The 21654-nt window shown below is 55.0% G+C and overlaps 1 protein-coding gene and 1 long non-coding RNA gene across 2 annotated transcripts in view; one reads left to right on the top strand and one right to left on the bottom strand.

Moving 5' to 3' along the window:
- Positions 1-8553: 8553 nt before the first annotated feature.
- LOC126487790 (uncharacterized) lies at positions 8554-16665 on the top strand. Its single transcript, XR_007588495.1, has 2 exons — positions 8554-8993; positions 15629-16665. It is a non-coding gene; the product is annotated as an uncharacterized lncRNA (long non-coding RNA).
- A 1178-nt stretch (positions 16666-17843) lies between these two features.
- The window catches only part of Zswim4 (zinc finger SWIM-type containing 4), a 25400-nt gene continuing 21589 nt past the window's right edge, over positions 17844-21654 (bottom strand). The window contains exons 13-14 of the mRNA XM_050120760.1: positions 20845-20926; positions 17844-19680 (exon numbers count right to left, since the gene is read on the bottom strand). Coding sequence (XP_049976717.1) covers positions 18821-19680; positions 20845-20926 — 942 coding nt within the window. The 3' untranslated portion in view covers positions 17844-18820. The remainder of the gene's footprint in view (positions 19681-20844; positions 20927-21654) is intronic.

The raw sequence follows: 21654 nt of genomic DNA, 5'->3' as shown, positions 1-21654 counted from the left end.
TTTTTTCTCTTCTTTTTAGAAACGGTTTTCTGTGCAGTCTTGGCCTGTCCTTCAACTCTCTCTTGTAGACCAGGCTGGTCTCGAACCCACAGAGATCCTCCTGCCTCTGCCTCTCAACTTCTGGGACTAAAAGGGTGCGCCGCCGCCGCCACCATCACCGGCTAGTAGCTCCTTTTTAAACCTTGAACCCGGGCTGGAGAGATGGCTCAGTGGTTAAGAGCACCACCTGCTCTTCCAAAGGTCTTGAGTTCAATTCCCAGCAACCACATGGTGGCTCACAACCATCTGTAATGAGATCTGTGCCCTCTTCTGGCCTGCAGGCAGAGTACTAAGAATACTGTGTACATAATAAATAAATAAAAATAAATAAATAAACCTTGAACCCATGTGGAGACTTCTTGGTGTCCTCAGGCCTGGTATGGTTGTCTGCATCCGGCCTCAGAACGCTCCAAAAAAGTCTCAAGGAGAGAAGGCCCCTCAAACTAGCATGGTCATGAAGGCAGGGAGATGCCTGTAGCACGCGCTTTTTCTTCAGACATCAGACAGCCTGACTCAATTAGGCCGCTGTGTGCGTGGGCCCTGAGAAAATGATCCTTTGCTGTCCTGGCAGTGACTCAGGGCCAGGAAGCCCCCTCTCTGGGAATGCCAGGCCCTCGATGGTGACTTTCCACACATGTGGCAGACACCCAGGCCCAGGCCAGGCTCCTGGGGGCAGCCCAGAAGTGCCCATGCCCACAACTAAGACCAGAGACAGCCTGGGGGCTGGGAGGGGATGCGGAGCTGTACTCAAAAGGTCCTTTGTAGGAGCGGCTGGTGGGGGAGGTGCCGGGGACCCCGCCCTGTGACTCAACCCCATTGCTGGGCAATGACTCATGCCCAGGCCCCCTCCGGTCGCCACCCGCAGCAGGTGCTGCCCGCTCCAGCTTCCACAAGTGTCCTCCACAGTCTCTTCCATAGCAACTACTTTGGCCTATGACCCACACCCACTTCCGGGAGTACCCACGTTGCTCGGACAGCCTTGTGTTGCCGGGTACAACCATGGAGGGCACCTACACCCTGCCCCTCCTTGTAGCAACGGGCTGGGCTGCTGGGGTGTGCTCGCCTTTGACTCACTTTGGATAGATGGAACTCTCAAACTGACCTGGAGGTAGCCTCTTCTTCCTCCTTTAGTAGGTGGGGAAACTGAGGCTACGGGACTCTGAGCCAAGCAGGAGACTCAAAGTGGTTGCTCCATTTTACTGATGTAAAAGGTAAACTGAGGCAGCAGCTCAAAGCCCAGGCCTGCCCTGCTGCGCCCCCGCCGCAGTCCTCTCGTCGCCGCCAGCCCTGGGCTGGCTGCCAGCCCGCCCGGCGCCCGCCCGTCCGCGTCACGCCGCGGTGAGTCACCGCCCGCCCCGCCCCCGCGCCAACAAACAGCGCGTTACCCGGCAACGGCCGCCGCCAGCCTGCTTCGGTCTGGGTTCGAGCCTCCAGTCAGGACAGGAGCCAGGCAGGGGCGCTCTCCTGGTGGTCTTCCCTACGTCAGGGTTCAGATCACGCCAGCAGTTCAGATGTGTGCAGAAGGTTAAGAGAGACATCGGTGGTCCCGTTCGGGGTTCAAGAACAATCAAATTCTCAAACCAGAAGCGTCCCTGGTTCTGTGTTGGTAGGTCCATGGGAAGTGGACCTTGACAGTCAAAGCAGCCTGCTTGGGTAGGGATGGCAATCCAAAGGCTGCCGCGGGGGCATATCCTTTCCCCGAAACTCCCGGGTCTAGGCAGGTGTTGGACATCAGTCATTAACAAATTAATTGGTACAAATTAAATGTGGGTTTTTTTTTTTTTTTTTTTTTTTTTTTTTTTGTGGAGGGGAGGTGTTGCTTGGTTAGATAGGGTTTCTTGTAGTACAGGTTGACCCGGAACTTGCTATGTAGCTAAGGATGCCTTCCAACTCCTGGTCTTTCTGCTTCCAGCCCTGAGCCACTATGTTTGGCTCATTTAGCTGGCTAATGTGTGACACACCTGGGCATTCCTAGCTTAAGAGACAATCTCAAAGCATTACCATCTCTTGAGGATACTGAACAGAATCCCAGATGGATGACTGAGTGGTTGCTGGAATTATGTCTGGAATCTTCTAGAGTGTGTTAGGAATGAATGTCAATTCCACACTGGAGTTGGGTGCTGCTTTTGAGCTCTGGACACAGAGAGTTAAACATTGTGCCTCCTGGGTCACCTTCCCTGAGGAGACCCAGAGAGGGCTCCCTAAGGGTCAGTGTCAACCACTCTAGGCTCCCAGCACCCCATCGGTTGGGACATGACCCACTTGCCTGAGATGACTTTTGTCCCACTTAGGAGATGTTTAGGGGTTGGAGAGATGCCTTAGTAGTTAGGAGCATTTGTTGCTCTTACAGAGGACCTGAGGTCAGTTCCTGGCACTTAAAACTGGTGCCTCACAACTGCTAGTAACTCCGCTAGTAACTCTGCTAGTAACTTCTGGCCGTTGAGGGCACCTGCATTCATGTGTGCACATACACAATTATGATTTTAATTTCTAAATTTTGGATTTATTTGTACAAGCATTTTGCCTGCATGTATGTATGTGCACCCGTGTGGAAGTCAGAAGGTGTGAATTCCTAGGAACTGGAGTTACAGGTCGATGTGCTCTTAACCCATGAGGCATCTCTCCAGCACCCCATATACTCATAATTTAAAATAAAATCTTTTTTAAAAAAATGAAAAAACATTCAGCTGCAACATGATGGTGCATGCCTGGGATCCTGTCACTCTGGAAGGCAGAGGCAGGAGGACAGCTGTAGCAAGTTTTCTTGTTGGACTATCTTTGGCTTGCCAGCTAGCGAATAATAACCCAGAAACTTATTTTTGATTATGAAAGCTTGGCCCTATTCCCAACTAGCTCTTAAACTTAACTCATATTTTTTAAATCTATGTTCTACCATGTGGTTTCATTACCTTTTCTTAGCACATTCGACATGCTGACAATATCTTGTGCTTAGATTTCTCCTCCCAGTCCCCATCCCTGTCCAGAAGTCCTGCCTATTCTCTCTTGCTTAGCTATTGGCCATTTCGCTCTTTATTAAACCAATCAGAAGGCGACTTAGGCAGAGACACATATTTACAGTGTAAACAAATATTTTGCAACAGACTGCTTCAAGTTTGAGGCTAGCCCTTAGCAATATGGCGAGTTCCACCAGGCCCAGACCACACGGCAAAGTCTTGTCTCAATTTCCACTTCAAATAAAGAGTAATGTTTAGTTAGCATCGATGGTGTTATACAACTGTAGTCCCAGAATTTATAAAGCTGAAGCAGGAGGATTGCAAATTGGGGATATATACTGAGACAAGCAAACAGGGCTGGGGATGTGGCTCAGTTTGTGCAGGGCTTTCTTGGCATGCACAGAGCCCTGTGCCAGCCAGCACCACATAAAAGGTGGTAGAGCCGGGCTGGAGAGATGGCTCAGTAGTTAAGAGTACTGACTGCTCTTCCAGAGGTCCTGAGTTCAATTCCCAGCAACCACATGGTGGCTCACAACCATCTGTAATGACACCTGGCGCCCCCTTCTGGAAATGCGGACACACATGGAAGGAATGCTGTACACAAAATAAATAAATCTTTAAAAAAAAAAAAAAAGGTGGTAGAGCCATGCAGGACCTGAGGATGTAGGATGGAACAGGAGGGTCAGATGTTCAGGGTCATCTCTGGCTACCTATGGGGTCTGAGGCCAGCCTGGGACAAAACACTAAAACACTAAAAATCCAGCATCTAGGATAAAATCCTTCCAGATGCCAGGGCAGAGGTGTACAGGACAGGAGGTGGAGCTGAGGAGCAGGCGGGGGAAACGGGAGCCAGGACTGCATTGGGCTGGATTCCACTGTATCTTTTGAGAATGGAGGGTGGAAGAGACTAGATCAGGTGGGGAGCAGGGAGCTGATGGCTGTTAGCGGGCACTTGAGCCTGCACTGTCCCCTGCACAAAGAGATGCAAACACATATAAATAAAGTATAATTTTTAAAAATTCATTCTGGGCTGGGTGGTGGTGGCGGCGGCGCACGCCTTTAATCCCAGCACTCAGGAGGCAGAGGGTAGTCTGTGAGTTCAAGGTTAGCCTAGTCTACAAATTGAGTTCCAGGACAGCCCTGTCTCAAAAAACAAAACAAAACAAAAAGACAAAAAAAAAAAAAAATGCTGAACCAGGCCATAGTTACACAGGCCTTTAATCCCAGGCAGAGGCAGGCAGATCTGTGAGTTCAAGGCCAGCCTGTTCTATAGAGCAAGTTCCAGGACAGCCAGGGCTACACAGAGAAACCCAGTATAGGAAAGAAAAAAATCATGCTGGGTGTGATGCACACCTTTAATGTCAGCACTCAGGAGGCAGCGGCAGGAGGATCTCTGTAGTTGAGCCTGTTCTACAGAGTGAGTTCCAGTTAATCAGGTTTACACAGTGATTAAAAAAATACATTAATCTAAAATAAGAGCCGGGCAGTGGCGGCCTGTATCTTTAATTCCAGCAGAGACAGGAGGATCTCTGTAAAGTCGAGGCCAACGTCTGAAAACCCAAAAAAACTAAAACCAAACCAAAACATGAATTAAAATACAACGCACTTCCAGTTACATTTGAATTTATGATATAGAGTAGGTCACTTCTGGTATAAGTTTTTGTCTCTGTTTAGTATATCTGCCTACTAAAGCCAGGACACTTACATATTCTTTGTTGTTTTTTTCGAAAGGATCTCACGATGTAGCTCTGGTTGTTCTGGAACTCACTGTGTAGACCAGGCTGGCCTCCCAAGTGCTGGCTGAGATTAAAGGCGTGCACCACGATGCCCGACTCGCGCTCAAATGGGAAGCAGACCTAAAACAAGCCTGTGGCTTGGGCCTGTAATCCCATCACTTGGAAGGCTGGGAGGGAGGAAGGTTGCCAGGAATTGTAGCACGACCTAACTACAGCCTGAGTTCCAAAGCCAGCCTGGGCTATACAGTAAGGAGCCCCGGTCTTTCAAAACACGCCCTCCCTGCCCAGCGAAACAGAACTCCTCCTTGTATTTGGAAATCAAATGGAGTTGCGGAGTTGCATGCTTTGTGATCTGGAAACCCCACTTAGAGGGGGAATATCAGGCACACCTGGAGCTAAACTCACTTAATTGGATTTGGCCCCAACCTGGGCTCCCTCCCTGCACCTGGCAGAAGGCAACAGATGCCAATCTGTTCCAATCTTGGAGGTTAGGCGAGGCCCAGGAGTAGGGGTGGGGGATTATCACTAGTTTTTAAGTCCCTGGCTGATGGGTTTGGCGGGTTCGGTGGGCCCTGGTCCTCCCTGTCCCTGCTCGGGTTGTTGCCTGTCAGGGCTTCTTTTACCTCCTCCCGCAGCCGGCGACAGGAAGTGCACACGCGTGGGAGCGGCGGGGGCGTCCGCGCTCAGTCCCCGGGTCCGGACTCCTCTCGCGGAGCCCTGGGACAGGGATCCCCCCCCTCGGGCCTCGGGACCCCCGAGCCGAGCCCCGCCCCTGCCATTGTTTACTCCGCCGCCGACTCCAGGAAACTTTGCTCGCGCCCGCAGTAATTTTATTTGGGAAAGTCGGTCGGTTGCTGTAGCAACCACACTGACGTCAGAGGGGCTGGGGCCCGAAATCCCCCGGAAGGGAGGGGGTGTTGAAGAGGGGAGACCCCGAGAAGGGCTCCCTTTAACCCTGCACGCTCCAGCGCCTAGTGGCCGCTGGCAACCAAATTAAACATCTCTCGCCTCCCCTTCCTTACCCTGGCCAGGGCTCCAAGTCAGTTACTGGTGCTGGGTTAGGCCTGGGGCCACTCCTGTGTCACCCACCCCAGCATCGTCCTGGTAACTGCCCGTCCCGTGGGCCACTCCTGTGACACCCACCCCAGCATCATCCTGGTAGCAGCCCGTCCCGTGGGCCACTCCTGTGTCACCCACCCCAACAGCGCCCTGGTAGCTGCCCGTCCCGTGGGCCAATCCTGTGACACCCACCCCAGCATCGTTCTGGCAACTACCCAGCCCATGGCCACCCACCCCTCCAGAGATTCTGGCAAAGCCGTTGATCTCCAGGGGACTCCCCTGAGCCGCAAAAGTCAGGCCACTGTGCCCGGCACTAGGCCCCACACCGGCGGCTGAATGACAGAGCTGGGCGCCCTCCCCGGATGCGGGGAGCGGCAGTGCCCCAGCGAGGGGGCAGGGATCTGGTGGGCCCGGGACAGTCCACAACACAGCCGGTCGCCACGGCGACAGGAGGCGGGCTGCCTGACGGCCTGAGGAGCCAGCCGCCAGCCAGTGGGGAGGAGCCTCCGTAACCGCAGTGACGTGCGGCTGCCCTGTTTGATGTCTCTGTGCTGCGTTGCCATGGGGCCCGGGGCGCCCTGCGTGTGCGCCCGGATGACCTGTGGGGCGACCTTCAGACCTGTCAGGGTCCCTTGATGTAGCCCTCCCCGGCTCCACCAACCTGGTGGGATCTAAGATGTTCCATTTCCGTGGGCCAGAGCACGGCAGAACCAGAGAATCAGCGCCCAGACAGTTTGTGTGTGTGTGTATACACGTGTGTGTGTGTACACGTGTGTGTGCGTGCACATAATCTGGTCGCAGCCTGTCCTGACCTCTCCATTCTTTTCCATGACAAAAGAGTCAGTAACCGAGTTTGGTGAGCTGAGATCCCATTGGCTCCTGTCTTTGGTTAGGGCCGCTACCCCGGGACAGACAGTGAGGGTCAGGGATACTAGGAACCCCTTCTCTGGGGCTGGGGGTTTCTGCGTGACCCAGACCTGGCCCAAGCCACTCAAGAGAGTGATAAACCAGTCCACTCACTGATGAATTTTGGGTGTCCCCAGGTCAGGTGTGATCGTTTATGCCTGTCATCTGAGCACTGGGGAAACTGAGGCAGGAGGCTCATGAGTCCCAAGTGAGTTGAGGCTGGGGTACACAGTGAGACTGTCTCAAAACAAAGCAAACTGGAAAGAAAAAAGATGTTTCCAGAGGACAGATGAGACTTTGGTGTGATGGGGTCTCCATATGGTCACGTAGATTCCCCAGAGACTGGTCAGTGCCTGAGGCTGTGCTACTTCTGTTTGAACTGTGTCTACATAGGACACCAGGGGAATCCCGTGCGAGCGTGTTCTCTCCCTCCCTTCCTCCCTCCCCCCCTTCCCTCCCCTCCCCCCTATTTATTTAGAGGCTGGGTCTCATATAGTTCAAGCTGGTCTCAAACTCACCATGTAGCCCAAGGGTGACTTTAAACTGCTCTTCTGCCTCCACCTCCCAGGCTCAGTCACATTCTGCAGTCCAGGCTGGCCTTCAACTCGTCATTCTCCTGCCTCAGCCTCTGGAGTGCTGGGCTGACTACCTGGAACCCAACTTTTGTCCTCATTTACACCTCTTCAGGAGGCCATGAGGCCATCTCTTCCACCTTCCATGGCCCGCCCTTAGCTGGAGAATTCTATGCCACCCCAAAATCCTCCCTAGGGCCCCAGCCGGGTGGGCCGCTCTTTCCCCTCATGCCCCAACCTGTCAGATCCTGCAGTCCGGGCCAGCCTGCCTCTTGTGCCCCACACGGAAGGAAGGAAGCTGCTGAACCCCCAGGGCTTGGGCCTCTGGGGTGACAACTTAGTGCGGCTTCAACCCCAATCCCATGTGCACCCCAAAGTGTGGGAAAGCTGAGCTGAACCCGGTGACAGTGGGTCACCCGAACCTCCAGGGTCCGACCTGGCATGTGCCCATCACCCATCTTCCCTGGCATTATTCAAAGGGCACAAGATGGGGCTCCGTGGCCGTCTTTGGGAATGTTGGGAGAGTTGGGGAAACTGTGCCCAGAGCAGTAACCTCCTGGTTCTGGGGAGGCCCTGAAGCGTGTTGTGACTCGGTGCTCAGTGTCCTGCCCTTCAGAGGGCCGAGTGACAGTCCAACGTGCCCAAGGAGGTTAGCGCGGCAGCAAGGCAAACTACCCCTCCTTGGCTGGGTTTTGTTCCTGGCCCCTTACCTGGGCACCAGTCCAGGCCCCGAGGCAGGGCCCCGTCCAGGGGAACAATGCCACCGTGTTCCTGCCGGTGGAGGGGAGGTCTAAGGATGAAGAGGGAAAGGGAAAGATGGGGTGGGGGAGGTGGCTTTTTCTCGGGGATAGACCCATAGCTGTGGAGTCTCCTAGAGGTCCCTGGTGGGTGGGGGAGGGTGCCGGGAAGCCTGGAAAGGGAAGGAGCCCAGAGTCAGGGGTCACCTGGCCTAGAGTCAGAAATTCTTTTCCACAACAGCAAGAGAGGGTTGAGTGAGATAAAAGGAAGGACTTCCCAGACTGGAGAAGGTACTGTGGAAGTGAAGATTCCCGTTGGGCAGGACCCCAGAGTACCCAGGCTCATGCCCATTCCGGATATGGAGAAAGTTGGGCCTGAGTTGGGGGACAGGAGAGAGAGCGTGGGGCGGGCCGCCTCGGGGGCACATGACGGCGGCGCCCGCCCCGCCCCGCGCCCGCCCCCTGCCCGGCCGTGGGGGGAGGAGACGCGGAGGTTTTAAAGGCGATCTGGGCCGGCCGGCGGGGTGGGGCGCGGCCGGCGTCGTCTCGCCCGCGCGCAGCCCGGCTCCCCTCCCCCGCGGGGAAGTGGGGTCCGACCCGGGAGAGACTCGCGGGGCGCGGGCGGCGACAACTTTCCCGCGCGGGCCGGGGACGAGAGAGGGGCCGCGACCGCCCGGCCCGGGAGGCAGGAGCTGGATCTCGCTGCGGGCGGGCGACAGCAGGTAGACTGGCGGGGGCTTGAAGGCCTGACCCCGGCGTGGAGCAGCCGAGGCCACAGCCCTTGGTCCTCCCGAGAGGCCCGGTGTCCTGTGCTGGCCCCAGACTGACCTCTAGATTTGCAGGCCACCGAACCCCTGAGCTGTGCGTGACCTTCCCGCCCGGCCAGGCCCCACTGGCCATCTGAGTGTCTAGGAAGTGCCCTGGCACCCTGTACCTGCCCCCTTCCCAGCCTCCAGCCGCTGCCCGCCTCTGGCAGGGTGGCCCGAGAAGGTAAGTGTAAGGACTGGAGGACCCTGGCACCGGGCTGTCCCCGCCAGCCCAGCCCGAAGCCGGCGCGACCCGACAGGTGCGCAGGCTTCCAGGCGAGGTGATGCGGGCTCGCCCGGGCCGCTCACCCACGCACTGTGCCTGGGCCAGCCTGGGCACATGTGTTCACACCACCACAGTGCCGGGAAGGGAGGAGCCCCGGCGCCGGTGCCCTGGGGAGCATCGCAGCTCTCTGTCTTTGTCGGTGGGGCCCCTGAGAGCATCCTTAAGACCCCCCTAATTGGTCAGGCCTTGCTTGAGGACCTAGTAGGGGGCCTTAAAATAGCTGTGGGCCCAGCCCAGGGCTGGCACGCGGCGCATATGCGTGACAGGGCGTGTCCAGGGGGTCGGGCCTGTCTGCGCTGGCCCGGCCTCTGGAGCCTGGCAGATTCTTGCTTGCTGGAGAGAGGCAGCCAAGGCGGATGCCCCACGAGGCACCCCCCATGCCATGGCCACCCTATGCCTGTTGCAAGTGGAGACCAGATGTTCTCAGCAGGCCCCAGCTAGCCTCCTCCTTCTACACTGCCCTGCAACAGGCCTGCGTGGGAACGGGAGGGTCCCATTGGAGTCCAGGCTGAGTCAGAACAGTATGTGCCCCAGGATGGCTTGGAACTCACTGCAATACTCCTGCCTCAGCTTCCTGAGTGGCAGCACCATGCCTATCCCGTTCCGACTGAGAGCAGCTTCTGTCTAGTTGTTTTGGTTTTTGTATTTGTTTTCTTGAGGTAAGAGTCCCAGGCTGGCTTCAAACTTCTGGTGCTCCTGTCTCCACTGCTGGAGTTGCTAGGATCACAGGCCCGCACCACTCCTGGCCTCCAGAGTGCTGGTGATTGAACCCAGGGTTCGTGCACGCCAGGCAAGCCCCCTATCTGAGCTACATCTCCATCCCTTTTTACCTGATGGAGACAGGGTTTCTTGTAGCCTGGGCTGGCCTCAAACAAAACGGACAATGGTCTTGAGCTCCCCATCTCCTGCCCGCATCTCTAAAGGATGATGGACGTGGACCGCCGACCCTAGCTTGGGCGTTCCTTATGGAGGGACCGTAGACAGTGCTGACTGTGACTGTCTCCACCTGTTTCCCATCTGTAAGTGGGAGTATTTGGAGAGGCAGTGTGACAGCGTGGACCTCTCCCCTCTAGTCTCCCTCTGGTCCTGAGTGGACGTGGAGGCGTGTCATGGGGAAGGGTTGAGGGTGGTGGTGTGGGCGTGAGAATTCTTGGGCAGGGAAGGACAGTGCCATGCCGGGCATGGTTGAGTCACACTCTAGCGGCGCCTTGCCTCGGGCTGCTGGAGCTGGCGCCACCCTGGGTGTGGCTACTGAGCTGTGGCCCTGGGCAGAACAGGGTTGGGTGGCCAGGATGGGCACTTGGGCCTTGAGGGGCTGGGGGAACAAATTTGGGATACTCCTTGGTGACTCCCTTTGGTCTCTAGAGTTGCCTTCCAGGACTGGGGGTCATCCAGCCACAAAATACGTTTTCAGGGCTCAGGAACCCTAAGCCTGGGGCCTGGGAATGGTAATTATTAATCCTATTTAACAAAACATTTTTGAGGCATGGCCCTATGTAGCCCCATGTTGGCCTGGAACTGAAGTAGCCCAGGCTGGCTTTGAACTCCTGGTCCTTCTGCCTTCACCTCCTGAGTGCTAGGATTTCCTGCAGAAGCTTTTATGCAGAATTTTTGCTTAGGATGGAACCCGCTGTGCCTCCTGCAAAGTGGCAACACTGTACCCCAGTCAGTTTTGGGGGTTGAGACAGTCTTGAACACATGGCAATCCTCCTGCTTCAGCCTCCTGGATGGTAGAACCACAGCCATGCCTCACAGTACCTGGGCTGGTTCCTGGAAGTTTTGGAGTGTTAAGGGAGTGAGCCAGGATCTTTCAGACTAGTGATGGAGGGCCCTCTCCCATCTCCTGTCCCAGGCCAGGGCCTGGGATGAACTTCACCCAAGCGACTCTGATTGGCTTGAGGGAAATTGAAGAGTTGGGGATGTGACTCAGTGGTAGAGCACTAGTCTGGCGTATGCCAGGCGCTGGGTCTGTCTTCAGCACCGCAAAAGGAATTTTAAGAAATGGAGTAGGGGATTTGGTTGGTCTGTGTGGCTGGCAGGCAGCGAGGGTGGGACGTGGCTGTCGTCTTTCCCTATTTATACCAAGTGATTCAGCCCTCCCTCACCCCTTCCTGCACCCCCTCTACTCCCGGGTAGGCACCGGGCCCACCCACTTGCTCATGCCCTGCCCCCCAACCCTAGTTGGTTGTCTGTCCCTGCGCGGGGACGGGCGTGGAGGGCAGGCATCTGCGCCGCAGGTCGGGTTGGCCCCGGCCCAGCCGCCAAGCTCCTGGGAAGAGTCTGGGCCATTAGCGAGCGCTGGTGACCGGGGCGGGGGCGGGGCGGGGCGGGGCGGGGCCAGCAGCCCTCGGTATTTTCCGATCCTCGCTCTGCTCTGCGAGGGTGGAAAGTATTTGAGGATCAAGCTTTGGGACGGCCGCAGGGCCTCTGCCCTGGTTCCTTCTTGGGGTCCACAATGGGTCCTCCAGAGTTGCCGGGGGTCTGTAGGTTATGGGAACAGACCGACTGGGGTGCCACTGTCCAAGACCTGCCCTGTTCCCCAAGTCCCCCAGCGCCAGGACCTCTGTCCCTTTGGGTCCCGCCTCCTATGAGACAGAGAGGCACAGTTTTTGGTACAGGATGTCCCAACTCCTGGACACCTGCGTGGTAATGCCCCTCCACGCCAGACACAGACCTCTGGTGTGTGAGGATGGGAGTGGCCTTGGCCGCAGCTTTGGCCTCTTTGTAGGGGAAACCCCACAGGAAACCAGCCTGGCCAAATGGCCGCCCTTCCCGTTCTAGTCCCAGGGACGAATATGCTGTCTCACTTCCGGAGGTGACTGGGGAGGCTGGCCAGCCTGAGGCCCTGGGCTGCCCCCAGACCCCAAAGGAACAGAGCTGGACTGGGGCGTGGTGGGAAGGAGGTAGCCAGCATGTGCGTGTGTGTGTGTGGGGGGGGGTCAGGGAGACACAGCAGGATGTCTCTCAACCCCTATTCCTCAGAGAGAGGTAATGCCAGATCCAGCCATTAGGAGCTAGATTGTCTTGCCTGTCATTGATGATAGGACAGAATCCTTCTGTCCTGATGTCCCATGTCACCAAGGACTCTCCCAGTTGTGTACGAAGTAGAGATTTTCTTTTTTAAGATTCATTTTACTTTTATTTTTGGGTATGTGTTGGGTATGTGCATGTATGTGTAGGTGCTAACAGAGGCCAGAAGAGGGGGCCAATCCGCTGGAGCTGGGTTCTCAGCACTATGCAGTCTAAACCCTGAGCCATCCTCCCAGCCCTAAGATTTCGTTCTGAGAGTTTCACCTATCCCAGGCTGGTCTTCAGCTTGCCCTGTAGCCAAGAATGACTTCGAATTTCTGATGTCTGCACCTCCTGAATGCTGAGATAACATGCTTGTACCATCACACATCATGATATGGTCCTGGGGATGGAGCCAAGCCTGGTGTGCCGGCCAGCAAGGGGCCACTGAGGATGGAGCCAGGCCTGGTGTGCCTGGCCAGCAAGGGGCCGCTGGGCCTCACTCTCAGTTGCTTTTTTTCCCCCTAATTTGAAATAATTTAGCTGGGTGGTATGGCACACACCTTTAATCCCAGCACTTGGGAGGCAGAGGCAGGTGGATCTCTGTGAGTTCAAGCCTAGCCTGGTCAATGGAGCCAGTCCCAGGACTACCAGGGCTGTTACATAGAGAAACTCTGACTCAGTGTTTTGTCTGCATGCATATCTGGTACCTGCACAGTCCAGAAGAAGGGGTCAAACTCCCAGGACCCGGAGTGCAGACAGTTGGCAGACACTACGTGGGATGTGGGTGCTGGGAATCGAACTTGGAACCCCTGGAAGAGTAGCCAGTGTTTTTAACCACCACTGAGTCGTTTCTTTAGCTCCATTTTTTATTTTGAAACAGGGTCACATTTGATAGCCCAGGCTGGTCTCTAGGTTGAGATCCCCCACCATCCCTCCTGGATTCAGCAATTACAAGTCCATGCCATCATTCCAAGATCTGAGATAATTTATTATTGCTATTTTGCAGATGAAGAGATTTGTCCCAGAGAAACTGTGTTCTTTGACCATGTCGACAGCTCACTTGCAGGCAGACAAGCTCCAGAACTGAGTTCACATAGCCAAAGGCCACCCCCCCCTCCTTTTTCTTTACCCTTTTGAGGGGGTCACACTATGTAGACCAGGCTGGCCTCAAACTCACAGAGATCTGCTTCTGCCTCCCGAGTGCTGCAATCAGTGTGCGCCGCTGTAAGGCTTTTATAAGACCTGGTCCTGGTGTGGCATGGGCTGTCTGAAAATCTTACCCTCCTCCCCATGAGGAGAGAGAGTGTGTGTGCGTGTGTATATACGGAGAACAACCTCAAGTGCAGTTTCTCTGGAATGTGTGTGTCTGGTGTCCTAGGTCAAAGATACTGGCTCTCCTGGAGCTGGAGTTACACATGGTTGTGAGGCTACGTGTGGATGCTAGGAACTGAGTCTTTTAAGAGCAAGTGCTGCTAGGCATGGTGGTGGCACACGCCTGTAATTCCAGCACTTGGGAGACAGAGGCAGGGGGATCTCTGTGAGTTTGAGGCCAGCCAGGGCTACACAGAGAAACCCTGTGTGTATGTGGGGGCGAGGGGGTGCGTGGCAACAGGTACTCTTAACCGCTCGCCATCTCCCAGCTCCTTACTGTGGTTTCTCAGACGGTATCTCTGGGACCGGACCGGGACAAGTAGCTGTGGAATAGCGGTTGTGAGCCCTAGGGGCCCCCAGCACTGGGGTTACTAGTGTGAGCTTTCATGCCTTGGATCATGCAGGGCCTTGTGCTTGCATGTCAACCACTTTATTGACTGAGCGATCACCTCAGACCCTGAAGTCTTTTCACGATTGTGTGTGTGTGTGTTGTCTGGTCTCTGTGTGGGTTTCTGTATGCTGGCACAGTGCCCTTAGAGACTAGAAAGGGGAGCGAAGTCTCCTGAAGCTGGAGTTACAAGCAGTTGTGAGCTACCTGATGTGGGTGCTGGGAATCAAACTTAGGCCCTCTGCAAGAGCAGCACCTGCTCTTAACCACTGAGTCAGCTCTCCATGCTTTATCCGAGACACGGTCTCACCATGCAGCTCTGGCTGATCTGAAACTCCCTACATAGTCCAGCCTGGCCTTGGATTCACAGAGATCCGATGGCCTTTGCCTTGCAAGTGCTGGGACTAACGGTGTGCACCACCATTCCTGACAGTTTATTTTTATTGTATGAGTGCTCGCCTACATGTATGTTTGTGTACTGTATGTGTGCCTGGTACCCATAGAGGACAGAAGAGAACATCAGAGGTCTTGGAACTGGAGTTATGGATAGCTGTGATTGTCTTGTGGGTTCTGGGAAGGCAACATAGGTCCTTTGCTAGAATAGTAACTGCTCTCAATTCCTGAACCATCTAACTCTGAATTCAAAACCTTTTTAAAATGTTTACGTATGTACTTAAGTGTGTGTGTGGCCACAAGTGTAGAGGTCAGAGGATGACTTGCAGGGGTGTTTTTCTACTGTGTGGTTCTCGGGTCTGAGCTCGGCACTGATGGCGAGTGTGTTTACTTGCTGGACCATCTTGCTGGCTCCTGAAGATTTTAATTGCCATGCAGGAAGCTAGTCTACATTGGGTAGCTCCTAGATTCTGAGGCTTGCCCTGGTGCTGAGTGCCAAATAGCTTCTTCTTAGTAAATTTACCCTGGCCTGCCTGGTAGAGGGTCTTGCTTTTGTGTATGTGTGTGTTTTGATTTGTTCTTGGCAACCTTCCTTCCTCAGTCTCCTCAATGCAGAGATGAACTTGAGCCACCAACTGCAAGTGTTCTTGGTCTACTTTACAGATGGGAAAATTGAGGCTTGGAAGGCCTCTGGGAAACTCCAGGAGCAGGGAGTTAAACTCTGCTGAGGTATTGGGATGGAGAGGCCTGCTTCTCCCAGCTTGGGTGCTGGGGTGGGGTGTGACTGAGCTGCCTGGGGAGGCACAGGCAGGAGGTGCTGGAGTTCCCTCTGCCCTTCAGGCTTCTAGGAAGTGGCGCCAGCTGGGGTGAGGTCACTTCCTCCCCTCAACCGCCCACCTCCCTCAGCTTCCTCTCTCCCCGGCCCCATCTGGCCTGCTTTGGGCTCAGGGCTGTGAGTGGGGAGAGAAAGAAACGGTGGAAACAAGCCAAGAAGGCTTTGCATCCTCTTTGGCCTGTTAGGCTTTCTGGGCGCCTCCGACTTGTAGGGCTGGGGCTGGAGGCTCTCCTGTGCGCCCAGCATCCTGTGGGCTCACTCCATTCTCCCTGCTGATGCTCCTATGGGGAGGCTCCTTCCCTCCTGGAAGCAGATGGAGGACTGGGGTGTAGTTCAGCAAGCAGAGCTTAGGTTCTGTCCCTAGCACCATGTAAACCGGGTGTGGTGAGGTGAGCCTGGAATCCTAGACTCCAGAGGTAGAGACAGGAGAATCACCAGCCCAGAAGCTGCCTCAGTAGTGAAGTGGATAACAAAAGACAGGCCGGCAGGTGGGAGTGTTCCCAGTCTCATTCTCTCTCTTCTTTCTCCCCTTAGGTTGCTCCACTCCGATCTCACCTGCTGTCCCCTCATGTGCCTCGGCCGGCTGGGGTTCCTGGGGATGGGATTTGATGCCAGTCACAAATCACATTGCCAGGGATTTCCAACTGACCCTGTGCTCTGCCTTGGGGACTCCTGTTGCTAAGGATGCCTGTCCTGGGTACCGGGTGATGGAGGAGCCCAGCATGACAACTGGCCTGAGGAGCAGGGCTTAGCTGCTTGTGAGCAAGGTCCACAGCAAGTCGTGTTCACAGTGGCTAAGTTCCGCCCCACCGGGCCCCATCTCCTCAGACGCTGCTGCCCACCCTGCTCTGCCTCCTCCTCCCTGGGCTCTGCCTCCTGTGCCTACTGAGCTGAAACAGTTGGTTCCAATGCACTGGCTCAGTTCAGCAGGAACAGGAGTCCAGCCCCCTAGGAGCTGGCACCCTACAAAATGTCTGCCATGACCCAAGACCTGGATGGAGCAGGGGTGACCAGCTGTGCCTGGGCCCAGTTCTCTGCTGCAGGCCCTTCCTCTAAGCCTGCATCTGGGTAGCCCACCCCACATGGCCACACCTTGAGATTTTTGTAGTTCCCACAAGAACAGGTGGATGAGTGCGTGGCAAGTCAGTTGTGTCCCCTCAGGGCCTCCAGCCCCTTCCTCTCCCAAACCCAGTGGGGCCCAAGCACCACCCTTTCTTTGCACACCTTCTCTGTAGTCAGTTACCCAAGAGGAAGCTGCTTCAGGCCTGCTGACTGTTAAATGCCAACTCTCAACTTCCGCAACAAGGCACTGGCCCTATCCAGCGTGCCCAGCACCCCATGAAGCCTGCAGCACTGGTGACAGTGACGCAGGGAGCAAAGTCCACACGGCCCTCCAAGGACATGGACAGACTTCCCTCTCCCCTGGGTATTGCACTTCCCAGATCACCAGTCAGCGGGGGTGTGGGTGGAGGGTGAATGGAAGCTCAGGTGGAATAACAGAGAGGTGAAGCTTGTATTTGATGTTGTGCCTGTTTTCTATTAAATAAAAACTGCCCTGCTTCATTCTTTAAGGTCTGATGTCTCTTTATTCCTGCCTCCCACTATGGACTGCTGGCTTTTCCCCCCTCCTATTCTGAGACAGCGTCTTTGTGTGTGGACCAGGCTGACCCGAGTCAGTCCTTCCTCAGTGTCTGGAGTTTGGGGATCCTAGGTGCACCCCTATGTCCCTAGGTGCCCCACGTCTATGCCCCACCCTGGCTCCTGACCTCATCTGTCCCCAACCCTGTTCCACCTGCTCCCAGGAAGGTGTAAGTTTGTTTCTGTGGTCAGAGGGTGCCCTGAAGATTGAAGATCCTGGGCAGGTGACATTTGGGGACGGCTTGAACTGGAGGGATAATTCAGGCCTGGGGTGTATGAGAGAATGAATGTGGAAAGGAACTTTGGTTTGCGGTGTGATACGAAGTCATTAGGTGTAGCAGAGCAACATTAGCGGCTGGCAAACCTGTGCTACACTCCAGTTCCGGGAGGGAGTCAAGGAGTTATCTGCAGACGCCAGGAAGCACTGCTCAGCACGGTGCCAGCGATTCAGGCACCTTGAATACTGAGGGACCTGCTAGGTGGGGTTGACTCCGACTGGCTCTTGAGCAAGGCTCACCAGGAGCCTAGTCAGGGTCAGAGCTCCAGTAGTGTCCGACCTCGCGCGCTGCTACAACAGCGCCCCACAGCGGCCAGCGCGCCACCCCCTAAGTATCCCCGACTGTGAACGAGTTTGTCAGTGGCTAAAGAATACAAAGACCCAAGAATGAGAAGAAAACCAAGACAACGTCCCCGGGATGACTCCATCTGAGACCTGGGAGGCTCATTCGCAGCCCAGGCGTTCAATGGGCACCCCGCTGCGGGCCCAGGAGTAGCCCGCCCGTCAGCTCCAGGCGTCCCCAGCAGCACTCGGTACCTGACGCGACTTCCCGAGCTCGTTATCTGGAGCCAGGCGCCCCCTGGTGGTCATTTCTTGCGGCGTCCGGACCGCCAAACTTTGCTAGAGGCATTGTAAGCGTCTGACTCAGAGGTTGTGACTTGCTGCCAGGGAGAGATTGCTCTTTGTGTCAACACATGCTACTGGAGAAAGCCAGCCCTCCTGTCCTACTCTTGAAGCTGTGCCCAAAAGCCAAAATGGAATTTTTTGTTGTTGTTGTTAATGGAACAGCCCTGGCCCTGGGTATGTGTGGGGCAATGTAACTCAATCTCAAAGTTAAAAAGAAGTTGTGCTCAATTTTTTTTTTAAAAAAAGGAAAGGAATACAGTACAGGATTCAATAAATAGGAAAAAAAGTTACAAAACGATGCCAACTTTTTCCTTAATATACAAGAAAGAAGACTGGTTCATTTGGGGTGGAGGCAATCCCCTCCTTAGGCTAAGGCCTGGGGTAAAGGGATGCCCCTATCAGCAGCCGGGACTCAAGAGGGAGAGAGATGCAGAAATGGCTAAACTAAAGGAACTGAGGAAACAGAGACGGCCATGTAGAGCGAAAGGAAGACAGGGTGGGATCCCTGGCTGTCTGTCTATGCCTCCCACACAGGTTGGAGGGCAGCCTGGTTCCTGAGTTGTGTATCCAGTTACTAGTGGTGGGGTCCGGGCAGCAGAGAGCTGTCCCCAGCCTACCCTGTGACCTTGGTGCCCAAGACAAGACAGGTCCTGGCTGGACAGGGTGTTTGGGGGTGAGGTATGTGGCAGAGGCCCAAAGCCTCTTGATTCCTTCAGTGGGGATGAGGCATTGACTTGTGCTGGCGGCTTGGGCTGGAAGCGCAGGGCAGTGGACAGGACCCCTGAGCTGTAGGAGAGGGGATGAAACATGGGATTTAATACCTGATGTGACGTCCCCAGGCACCTGGGTGGGCTCTGGAGGATCTGCTATACTGAATTTAAGAACTAATTTCTGGAAAGTTCTGCCTCCAGCCCTTCTCCTGGTAGCCCCGACTAACCCTGTGAGTTTGGGAGAGCCAGAGCTTGCCTCTTGACTGTGGGGTGCCCAGGCACACCCCTGCAGGCCTCTAGTTAGCAGTATGGCTTCAGACCCTCAGATCTCCCATTGGTCTGCACACTCCTAGGCACACACTTGGAATGGTGTCACCACCTGCCTCCCACATTCCAACACTTGATCCTGAAGTAGCCATGAGCCTCCTGCTTCAGGAAGGCAAGCCAGGGGATACCCATGCTAGCTGCAGCCCCTCAGCCAAACCGCTCCCGAACCAACAGCATTAGCTTCTTCTTCCCCTTGTAGGTCTGCTTAAGGCTCTCTAAGAACTGCGCAAACTGGAGGTGCCCGTCTGGAGCCAGAAGGAAGGTCTCTCGGGCTTTGCCCAGAAACTCAATGAAGTCACCATAGTGACGTGGACTGATGTGGGTGAGGCGTGAGTGGCTGGTGGTGATGTAGGCAGCTACTGCAGCATCCAGGAGCTGGCAGAGTGGTGCCCTGTCAGTCCCTAGTGGCTTGGTAGCCCTGCGGGCCCCCAGTGGGCCCAGACCGGGTGCTGAGAGTGTCCAGCGGCGCAGGATGTCTGAGAGCATAGGTGCGCAGTGGATGCTGCGGATGATGAGAGGGACAATGGCTGACAACTCGTGCCGCCCCAACGAGTGGCTGAGCGAGCAGGCCCACAGCACATCGTTGACCGCAGGGTGGCTGTCTTGGTTGAAGGCAATGCTGAGTTGTGCCAAGGCTAGTGTGGCCAGCTTGTAGGCCCGCAAAGGTAGGCCTCGATGCTCCATGTATCGTGCTACCGTGAAGAGATGGGCATGGCCGAGGCCACCGGCTGCGGCATCCAGCACGATCTGGTAGGCGGCCTCGAAGGCTGCATGATTCTTTTCACACAGGGTCAGGGCTGGCAAGGCGCAGTTCTGGGGGTCCTTCATGGCGCACTGCAATGCCAAGGTGCGGGCACATGCCCAGAGCTCCTCTCGCCCAGCTGTGTCTAGCTGCAGTCGCAACAAAGTGGCATGCGTGGTGCCTGTCACTGCCACAATAGTGACTGCCTCCACTGGGGTGAACAAGGAGTACCAGTTCTTCATGATGCTCATCAGCGCTGGGGGGCCTGGGCGTGGGGAGAGGGAATGGGGCAGGATGTGTGTGTCTGTGTGTAAGACTCTGCCATCTCCTCTCCCACCCTGCAACCACCAGCTCTAAATCTTCCCAGCTTCACCATGCTAAAACTTTGTGTGTGGGGGGGTCTCACTATACAGCCCCAATTGGCCTTAAACCCAGAGATCCACCTGCCAGTGCCTCCTAAGCGCTGGGATAACAGATATGGGCCATCACACCTAACTGTTCTCATGGGACAGGAGAGATGCTCAGTACTGAAGAGCACTGGCTGCCCTTCCAGAACCTGGATTTGATCCTAGCTCATAACCATTGGAGATGCCAAGGAATACTCTGGCCTTCAAAGATACCAGATACACATGTGGCACACAGATACACACACAGGCAAAACACTCATACACATAAAATTAATTAATTAATTAAAAAACAAACAAGGTCCTACAGTCCAGGCTTACTTCAAACTTGCTATGTAGCTAAGGGTCAACTTCTGGTCCTCCTGCCTCCACCTCCCACATGCTGGGATTAGACATGCACCGCCATGTCCGGAGAACACAGGGCCTAGTACATGCAAGGCCTGCACTCTATCAAATAAGCTGCAACCCTTTTCTGCTGGTGCCATGGAGCTGCAGCCAAGAACCCTGTCCCTGCCATGTGATCACCCTGTTGAGCCACACTTCTAACCCATGGAGTCTTGAGATGGGGTCGCATTATGAGCCCAGGTTGTCTACAATATGGGGACTCCTGATTCAACCTCCTCAGTGCTCCAGGTGAACCACTATGTCTGCAGAGAAAAATTTCCCAAAACCATGGAGGTGGCTAGCATCTGGAGCTTCCTCCCCACTCCTAACCACTTCAGTCTGGCCAACCACCATTCTGTGTACCTCCATTATCCCATGTGATGCTCCCTCCCAGGCTGGCCTAGAGCTGGCAATGGGGAAGGACCTGCCTTTTTGTTTTGTTTTATTTGCTTTAAGGCAGAGTTTTACAATGAAGCCTTAGCTGTCCTAAAAACACCCTATGTAGCCCAGGCTAGCCTCGAATTCATAGATCTGCCTGCTTCTTCCCCTGAGTGCTTGGGTAAAGGGCTGCACAGTGTTCCAGTCAGGGCCAGTTTTTCTGGGGCCTGTCTGGTTCCTCAGTGGCCCCTCCAGGTACTCACCAATCTCTGTGGCACAGCTAACTAGCCAGCGCACCATCTCTCTGCGCCGCCAAGTCATTGTATTCAGTGTCATCCGCATCACCTGCAGGGAAAGAGGAGGGTGGGTCCTCAGAGCCCTGCTGTGTCGGATGGCTTAGGCCAAGGAGGCTGGAGGCAGAGCTACTGCAGCAGACCCTCATCTCTCTGGCCTCAGTTTCTGGCTCTATAGAAGAGGGATAAAGGAGAGATCAGATCGCCCAGTGGTTAAGAGCACTGACTATTCTTCCAGAGGACCTGGAACCCTTCCAGCAACCACATGGTGGTTCACAACTGTCTGTAACTCCAGTTCCAGGGGATCTGGCTTCCTCACACAGACATACATGCAGGCAAAACACCAATGAACATAAAATAAAGATAAATTTAAAAAATGGAGATAAAAATATAGACTAGGAGGGGCTGGGAGAGGTGCTCAGTGGTAAAGAACACTTGCTGCTCTTGCAAAGGGCGGGAGTTTGGTTTCCAGAACCCGTAGCAGGTGGCTTACAACCACTTTTACCCCCAGCTCCAGGGGATCTGATGCCTCTAAGGGCACCAACACATATATACACATATCCACATACAGCACACTCTCTGTGCACATGTATGCACACATAACTCACACATAATTAAAAATAAAATCTTTCTTAAAAATGAACCTGGCGGGCTGGAGAGATGGCTCAGCGGTTAAGAGCATTGCCTGCTCTTCCAAAGGTCCTGAGTTCAATTCCCAGCAACCACATGGTGGCTCACAACCATCTGTAATGAGGTCTGGTGCCCTCTTCTGGCCTGTAG

The sequence above is a fragment of the Alexandromys fortis genome, unplaced genomic scaffold (assembly GCF_014885135.2).
Source record: "Alexandromys fortis isolate MF-2015 unplaced genomic scaffold, M_Fortis_MF-2015_v1.1 scaffold_186, whole genome shotgun sequence".
In the NCBI taxonomy this organism is placed as follows: domain Eukaryota; kingdom Metazoa; phylum Chordata; class Mammalia; order Rodentia; family Cricetidae; genus Alexandromys; species Alexandromys fortis.
This window is presented reverse-complemented; position numbering and strand designations above follow the sequence as displayed.